The sequence below is a fragment of the Arachis stenosperma genome, chromosome 4 (assembly GCF_014773155.1).
Source record: "Arachis stenosperma cultivar V10309 chromosome 4, arast.V10309.gnm1.PFL2, whole genome shotgun sequence".
Lineage (NCBI taxonomy): Eukaryota > Viridiplantae > Streptophyta > Magnoliopsida > Fabales > Fabaceae > Arachis > Arachis stenosperma.
In genome coordinates, this window is record NC_080380.1 from 116,729,835 (window position 1) to 116,738,237 (window position 8,403).

At 33.9% G+C, this 8,403-nt stretch overlaps 1 protein-coding gene across 1 annotated transcript; it reads right to left on the bottom strand.

Annotated features, from left to right (window-relative positions):
* Positions 1–860: 860 nt before the first annotated feature.
* Positions 861–8,069, bottom strand: LOC130973203 (protein root UVB sensitive 5). Its single transcript, XM_057897642.1, has 15 exons — positions 7,722–8,069; positions 7,505–7,564; positions 7,216–7,370; positions 6,706–6,806; positions 6,203–6,261; positions 6,018–6,064; positions 5,849–5,927; positions 5,690–5,762; positions 4,765–4,854; positions 4,376–4,435; positions 4,149–4,262; positions 4,002–4,062; positions 3,799–3,917; positions 1,888–1,980; positions 861–1,721 (listed from the first exon to the last, which is right to left on the bottom strand). The coding sequence occupies exons 1-15, from the start codon at positions 7,880–7,882 to the stop codon at positions 1,491–1,493; spliced, it is 1,503 nt and encodes a 500-aa protein (XP_057753625.1). The 5' UTR covers positions 7,883–8,069; the 3' UTR covers positions 861–1,490.
* Positions 8,070–8,403: the final 334 nt, after the last annotated feature.

Sequence of the window (8,403 nt, forward strand, 5' to 3'; positions counted from 1 at the left end):
GTTAGCAAGAAACACATGGGTATTTGAAGGTAGAACCACTCCTTCAACAACTATGGTGAAAATGGCCAGACGTGAAAACAGATGAAACCCTTGAGTTTTTACTTTACCTTTTTAGTTTCCTTATGTTTAAGTCATTTTATTTAAGTTGGAACTTCCTATTCTCTTTATTACAATTCCTGTAGTCTAAATTGAACCAATTTTCAGTAACAAAATTACATAATTTTGACAAAAAAAAAAATAAAAAGAGAGAAAGAGTGCCTGCGGCAACTACTGTTGGCAACAACAGACTAACAATGAATAATCTCTTCAACAGAAAATTCTGCCAAGGGAGTAAGTCTCTAGTCACAACCTCCATAGACGTTGTCACGGATCAAACCCCTAATTAGATGCTTAAGAAGTCTAATTACCAAATGTAACAAGCCTCGCGATTATGCAAGGCTGTAGTTAATCTATCGTTAATTTGGCAACTATGGTTCTTTAATAGCAAATCCGTGATAGCTCCACAAGCATATACATAATTAAGTTATTTACTATCATTAATTTTGATTACTGCAACAAAAAATTGTAACAAAATAGATAGTTTAGGATCTACCAGACTACCACAACAATATTACAGTCACAAATGAGTGAAATTACAAATGCAGAACACTATTTAGAATCATATACCATATAAGTCATAATTAGGATATACTTCAACACTATGTACCCCTGTTTCCTAAATCATGATTTTAGCTAGTTAAACAAAGTTGATGAAATCAAATCTCTCTGAGCTTCCTCAAAGGTTAACCAAGTAACTTGTTTTCTCTAATAAGAACTTCAAAAATGATATTTTTTTTATCAAAATTGATGAAGATCTATCCTTTACAACAAAGTATGTGGTATATTCAATGAGTAGGGCTACAAGCCAAATTGACCACAATGAACACTCTAGCTGTAAAATCCGTTAATGTAAAGATAATGGCATGAAGGAACAATAATATATGTAAGAATATCAAAGTCTTCATATATATTATACAATTTTACTGGCTGTAAATAAATTATTGTCACTACAAATTATTCCAAAAAAGTTTGCAACAAAGGAGTCTTCATTCTTCTGTGCATCAGCTAACTAAGCTAAAAATAGTCACAAAATATTATAAAAATACACCAAAAAAAAAAAAAAATGCTCATGCCGAGAAGAAAGAAAACTCCAGCATCTGTCAGAGGTGTCCAAGCTAGATAGCTGGATTTGACAAACATTTTATTTACAGTTAGATCATTTTTTAGATGTATGAAAATACTTTGATATTTGTATGAATACAAATGTTCAAATCATGCCATTAGTTTTACACGAATAGGTGTTGCATTGTCCCCATGTTCTGCTTATCTGCAAGTGGAAACTATATCTTCGAATGGTTGCAACTCTGCCAACAGAGTGACTAATTTGAATGGTCAATTGGTCATATCAATAATGAAAATATGAAACATTCTAATATAAATATTTTTAGTAGTTAGAGAAGATTTATATCATCAATTGAGACTTCTGTGGGAACCTTCAAATTGATTTGCTGGGCATTCCATCCAGCTTCTTTCAACTTTTGAATGAAATCATCAAACCTGTCTTCCAATTGCATCAGGCTATTAGCAAGTTGATCGCAGACACTAACTTCGCCATCCCAGTTCTCGCTTAGCCAGAACATTTGCCACACACTTCGCAATACTGAGATGCTCATTGCTCCAACCTGAAACATGACTGTAACTTCACCAAACGAGGATTGACTTCCAATTAATTCTCAGGGTATGTTTGGTTCGGGTTGAAATTTTTATGGATGAGCTCTGCATATAAATTATACACAGCAAACTGTTCCATGAAAATTTCTACACTATCAATAACAATTTAGAGCAAACCTTGAAAGAAACATAGAACTCCAAACCTTCTTCTTGCTGGTTCACTATAAGAATATGTTTCTCATTTGCATATAATTTTAGAAGTTCCTTCACCTGCCCCATTTTAAGAAGAATAAGAATTATATGAATATGACCGTCTTATAGTTTTTATTTGAACAAGAAAGAATATAACCCTGAATCTATTTTTCTTTTCTTCATAAAACTGTGATTTGTGACACTAACAACAATAGGGTAACAAATATAATCCTGAATCTGTTTTTCCATGTTTTTGGCTGCTGTTCATGTTCGATGGGTTCTTGAGCTGCTGTTTCCGCTTCAAGAGTTCTCAATAATTGTCTGCTGCTCCTCATTTCAATTTCAAGTTCATTCTTGTGTTGCTGAGGGCTTTCCTCCCTTAGTTCCTGTCCAATAGTTTCAGTTTTTATGGAATTATGGGGAATCTTTCTCTCTTGCTCCTTGAAGGAAAGCGTTTTGACTTGGTGCAGGAGGGAGAAAGAAAATTATATCGTTTTAAGATAAGAGAAAGCAAAGAAGGTTTCTTTGAGTCCCTGTTTTTGAATAAGGATGTTGTTGATTGGCTGCTGTCCATTATTTGAGAAGAAGTTCTATCATCAAATCCCTCCTTTTATAAGTGTTTCAAAGATGGAAGAAATTCATTTTCTGGTTTTCGTGTTCAAAACAAGAGAGGAAGGTTTCTTAGAATAACTGAATTCTTTGGTAGAGGTAAAAGAAGCTCAATTATTATTCCTGAAGGTCTATCAAGAGAGGGATGGCATCAATTTGAACAAGCTCACATTGCCTTGGTCGATACGAAACCCTCTTAGGACATCCAAAAGAAACCTTCATATCACCCTTTTCCGTTCTCCAAGTTAGTTTTCCGGAAAACACCATTCTCAATGGTGGTTAAAAGAAGGGGTGGTAATGAGGATGTAGCTGAGTAGGAAGCCAAAGGAAAAACCAAAAAGCCTTGGAAATCCCTCTAAAATGGAAATTTCGTGTTACAATTTCTCCCAACAATAATAGGAAGGTGTTTTGGGTTCGAGAAGATGAAAAGAAATGCAGGAACATCATAAGGGATGTTTTATGCCATCCTCAATGGAACCTAAACCTATGTCTTCTCTAGGTTAAGGTAACAAAAATGTTATATCCTTTCTAGACTGGAACAGTCTAATGGAAATGTTTTCTCTAGGTTGGGAACACGAAATGTGTCATCAGGAAATAAAACTATTCTGCTTCCTTCCTCAAAAACCAACAATCAAGAAAGAAGGCCAAACAAGTGGGGTGCAACAAAATATGGGCAGATGATCGTGTTCCTCCCAATTTCGGAAAACCCCTCTTCATCTGTCCAACAGCATGGAGTGTCAACCCCTAATATTGATCGTGTTCCTCCCAATTTCGGACCTCCTTGTGCAGAAGATCAAAAAGGGAAGAAAATGGTAATAGCTAGTGAAGAGGGTAGATGATGACAAGACTGTCTCTACAGATGTTTTCTCAAATATGGATTCCATGAATCTTTGGGAAGATGAAAATGGAAGATAAGGGACTGTTGATAGTCTCTCTCCAAGAAAAAAACTACAGTATAAGGAGGTTAAAGACAACTCCGAGGACAAGTTTTACAATGTCTCAGCTCTATTTTAGGAGAGTATCCCTTGTGTTTCTTCTGGCAAAATTGATGTTGGTCTTAATTCCATTAACACAGTTGACAGTTAGATTTTGGGTATGCACATTGCAGGGAGTGATAATATTCAACATGCCTCTTCAACACCTTCATCTTCTTTTGTACCCTCTTCTTTACCTACTATACCCAATTCCTTAAATAACGATACTTGTTTTTCAACACCTTAACGAAATTCTTTCTTTTGTAAAAAATAAAATAAATTAACAGAAAAAATAGCAATAGTGATCTGATACCACAAAATGAGATCTTGTCACACCATCCATTTTTTCCAGGGGCAAGCCAAAAATAATCTTTGGCTTCATGAACTGTGACCAACATAATATATTTTCTTCCCTGTTGCAATCCACACATCCTGAAATAAACCCATCTGACAGATTGAACATTTCTGTGAAGGGAAATAACACACACTAAAGCACTGAATTTGTCTGAATGTAACCTGGAACGATTGAGTGCAACACGTGTGATTTTACAAGTATGCGAGCACGCTTGAGGTTTATCTGTAAAAATAACGGAAGAATCATCAGAAATCACCTTATATGCATATAAATTTTCAGCTATTTGAGATAAAGCACTACATGCTTACAGTGTTAAACTGAAGGACTGAAAGAGATTCATAGCGTAGCCAAAGATGCAGAAGTCGCATACTCAACCATGTTAAAGAAATTACGGGATATGATTTTACAAGGCCAGGTGTATCCTGCAGTAAATAACCTGAAACAATGTAACTTGCCAACTAATGGTATCTTGGTGTTGCCACAAAAACGAAAAATAAATAAATAAAAAGCCATCCTAAACATCTATGTACTTTACCAGTATTAATATGCCAAAAGCAAGGCCAACCAGCTGGGCAACCACTTCCCAAACCTCTTCCTGAGATATTTAAATAAACAATTATGAGGAAAACCCGACATTTTTCAGTTAGTCATAAAAATAGGTGCTACATAATAGGGGGTATAGAGAAGGTTGACAATGTGATTATAAACTATGAAACTGAGATCAGCCAACAACATTGCTTCAATATGGAGAGCAAAACGGGGAATTGTATTAATGGATATGATTATAAACAAGAATTAAGATAAGACTAAAGTGCATGAAAAGACATACCATTTAAGAAATTTCAAAACTATTATAATATATAATCATGGAACAAAGTACAATCAGAAACTAAGATCGTTACCATTATTAGAATGAGGGTATACCTTTGCTGCTACCTCCCCCAGATTTCCTGAGATCGCAAAGTGGTTTTGGATCACACGAAAGGAAGGATCCTTTAGTCCTCTTGCAACAGCCTGGTTCAATGCCAAACACTAAGAAACTATTGCTCATAAAGTATAGAGTTAGTGCTGCTATGATATTACTATCAATGAGGCAATTGTTTCCGAGTCTAAATTTGAAAATTTTTGAAATCTAAGCTTGTTTTGAATATACCCCAAACCAAAACTCCTTGTTTTGAACTTGAAAGTTAATCTATTAGTCTTTTTATACTTTTACATTACAGATTGCTATGTTTGTCGAAAAGGGAGCAAGGAAGGATAAAAGGTTGCATTGCCATTTTTCACTCAGAATGTGATGAAGAAAGAGAAGGAAGTTAGAAAGATAATATAGGTCAGTCCAAGGAGTACAAAATGGCAGAGAATCAATACTCAAAAATTCAGTGACTTTATGCTTGTACATATAATTTATCCAAATAAAATAAATAAATAACGAAGCAAATTTCTATCAGCATGTCTATTATGTATTCCTTTCCTCCAAACAAACACAGAAAAGTTATCCATGTCATTATTCTTTCTAATCAACAACAAATAAGGGTGACAGATTTGTGCTATTTATTTTCTAATTTCCAATTTGTCATCCCCACTTCTCATATATCTCTTTTGAATAGGTTTGACCAATTTTGTATACAAATACCCTGTTGCATTTGGCAATTAAAGAGATTATCTTTCTTTTTTAATCCCAAAAATTTCGTGCATTCTTAGTTATTTTGGTCCAATTAGATAACACCAATTGGTATTGTGGCCTGGTTCTAGGTTCTTATTGCTCCACTCATTCTTATCACATTTATATGCAGTGATGTCTATAAAAAAACATAGCACTGAAATGTAATAAACTTGCATAGTGACGAACCTTTGTAAGATTTCCAAGAGAGGCCAAAGGAAGGAAATAGGCCGGATATAATTGGGTTGTCAGATCAAAAATGCTGCATGAGATTTCAGCAGTGAGGGTCTCTAAGCTAGGTTTCATTAGCATATGTCCACAAGAAAAAACAAGGAGTACTACTCAGACCTTCCGGCACTGCCAATGAAGTCTGCATACATTCTCCATTGCTTTGGATCATCATCAAACAGATTTCCAAATCTTCCACCTGAGAAAGGTGGCAACAGTCAGTTAGTTGAAAGTAACATGTCAGCATATAATTTGCTGCTTCCTTTAACTTCATTCATGATTGCCAGACCAATGAATAATCTCCCAACAGCTCCAATGCCATCCTTTGTGACCCATCTAAAGATGAAAGCATAACATGCTATCAACCACATAAAAGTAAAACTAGCAAATAAATGATTGCATAAAAGGAATATCTATAGGCAAGAGATGCTATGTTTGTATAAAAAGGTATAAGATCTAAAGTTTATGATTCACCTGATGGCAGCAGCAGAAGCAGCCGCCGTAGTTCCAGAGAAAGAGCCAATGCCAACAGCCTGCAAGTAAAGTAGAAAATTTGACTTGAAAGACAGAGTCTGTTTTGTTTATTTATTTATTTATTTATTTATTTATTTTTGTTTTTGAGACAAAAAGAAAGTTTGTTATGCAGAACATAAATTGCACGACAATTTGCTGCACAACCACATAAAAACAGGAAGTAAATCTTCGTTGAACAAAATTTAAGGCATTAGTTATTAAAGGAGATGGCTTCCTTACGCCCATCAACATTTTTCAGAGAAAAAAAAAAGCAGCAAAGTAAATCAAAATGAATTTTAAAATTTGGTGTTAAGCCACTGGCATGCATTATGCATATCGAGGCATGAGCACTATTAGTCAGAATCAATAACGAAATGACACAAAGTAACCAAAAATATTAAACAAGTATTTATAATATAAAATCAGTGAGAAAAAAAAAAATCAGCAGCTTAAGATTGACATGCCTTTAGGAGACTTGAAGTAACTAGGGTGTGACAGATCCATCCAGTCACATTGGTAGGGAACTGCAACAACATGTAGTTCAAGTAATCATCCGAAACAGATCCTGCACTATGACCAAGTTATGTAAACAAAAAGTTTCCCTCCAACTTCACTTAATCACTGGACTAAAATATCAACAAGCTTCTACTAAAGTTTATAACATCAGCTTTCTACCCTTATGCAAATATCTACTAGCCTATTAGACAAGTCTCAAATCATTAAAAATTTATACAACTATCGGTGCCATCAAGTTTTGAAGCACTCCGTATAAACTTTAAAAGAATATAAGAATGAGATTATATAAGTGAACATGTCAAAATCACAATGCTTATCCTACTTCCCTAAAGCTTAATATCTTAAAAGTTGATATCAAAACCACTAACTTCAGCTGATATCGTGGTTTATAGGAAAATAAGAGCAACAATAGCTTATGATATACAAATAAGAAATGAAATTTTTGTTAAATGAATCACCAGGAAAGCCAGCTGGTAGAACAAAATCCTTGATTATCTGTGGAAGCCACGATATTCTTCTATCAAAAGAATTCAAATCTTGGAACCTGTTTGTTGTAGAGCTATCCTCCTCAACAAGGATAGTTTGCAACTGTGAATCATCACCTAACACATATCTGCTCATAATAAGTGGGAAAATAATCAAATATGTAAAATGTACTTACCATAAGCTGTGAAGTTTGTTCATAAATTAAAAATAGGAAGAAGCCAAAGAACAAAACTTTATAGTTTAAAAGTAAAGAGTAAAAACCTCTTAGCAGTACCATTGCTATATCTCTCAACCAATATCACTTTAGATAAGCCTTCACCTCTGAAAAAATTAAAAACCACAACAAAATGAGAGGGGCAGTAAATAAATAAATTAAGAAAAATGGTTTGTTTAATTCAAGTGAACCCTTCAAAGTTAAACAATTGATCATAATTTAAGTAAATCAATTTTGAAACCAAAAAATGAAAAAGGAACCGACCCTTCATTATTAGCATGATTTTCATATTTGAGACTTGAGTGCTTGGAAGAGCATTGGATTTGAGGGAAGTGATGATTTCTGCTTCTCTTAACCCGCTTCAATGAAGTATTGTTGAAGGAAGAACGCGATGTAGGGAATGAAATTCGCAATGTGTGAGACATTGAGTGGGGGGAAAATAGAATATGAAAACTGTAAAAATAGTTTCTTTCGCTTCTTCTTCTTCTTCTTCTTCCTTCCCTTTTTCTTTTTATTTTATTTTAGTTATTTATTTATTTATTTGGTAAATGATGCTACTGAAATAGAAAGAGTTACACCATCATCATCCTTAGCAGAAACCTAAGGGCATGGTGAACACTGAACAAGAAATATGAATATTTTTTGTTTTATCCAAATATAAATAAATATGATAAAAAGAAATAGGAAACATCAACTGGCCCATATTTTTTTCTGTTTACGTCGTTTCAGTTAGGAAGGCCAAAATGAAAAAAAAAAAAAAAACAAATTACTGGTAAATTTATCTCAAAATATCAAATAAATATATACGTGACGCCTGACGTATGGCGAATTGGTGATACCGTGATAGGGTTTATTAATAATAGTATGCTAATAAATAATAATCATCTTAATAATCAAAATCAGTAAAAATTTAAATACTGTTTATTTTTAAAAAGTATTTATATAT

Excerpts from the sequence above, each read along its gene's own strand:
- LOC130973203 (XM_057897642.1), bottom strand. The coding sequence starts at position 7,882 with ATGTCTCACACATTGCGAATTTCATTCCCTACATCGCGTTCTTCCTTC. Across the intron at positions 4,063-4,148 it reads CAGTCCTTCAGTTTAACACT|ATAAACCTCAAGCGTGCTCG; the intron begins GTAAGCATGTAG and ends TTATTTTTACAG. Across the intron at positions 1,981-3,798 it reads TGACAAGATCTCATTTTGTG|GTGAAGGAACTTCTAAAATT; the intron begins GTATCAGATCAC and ends AAAATGGGGCAG.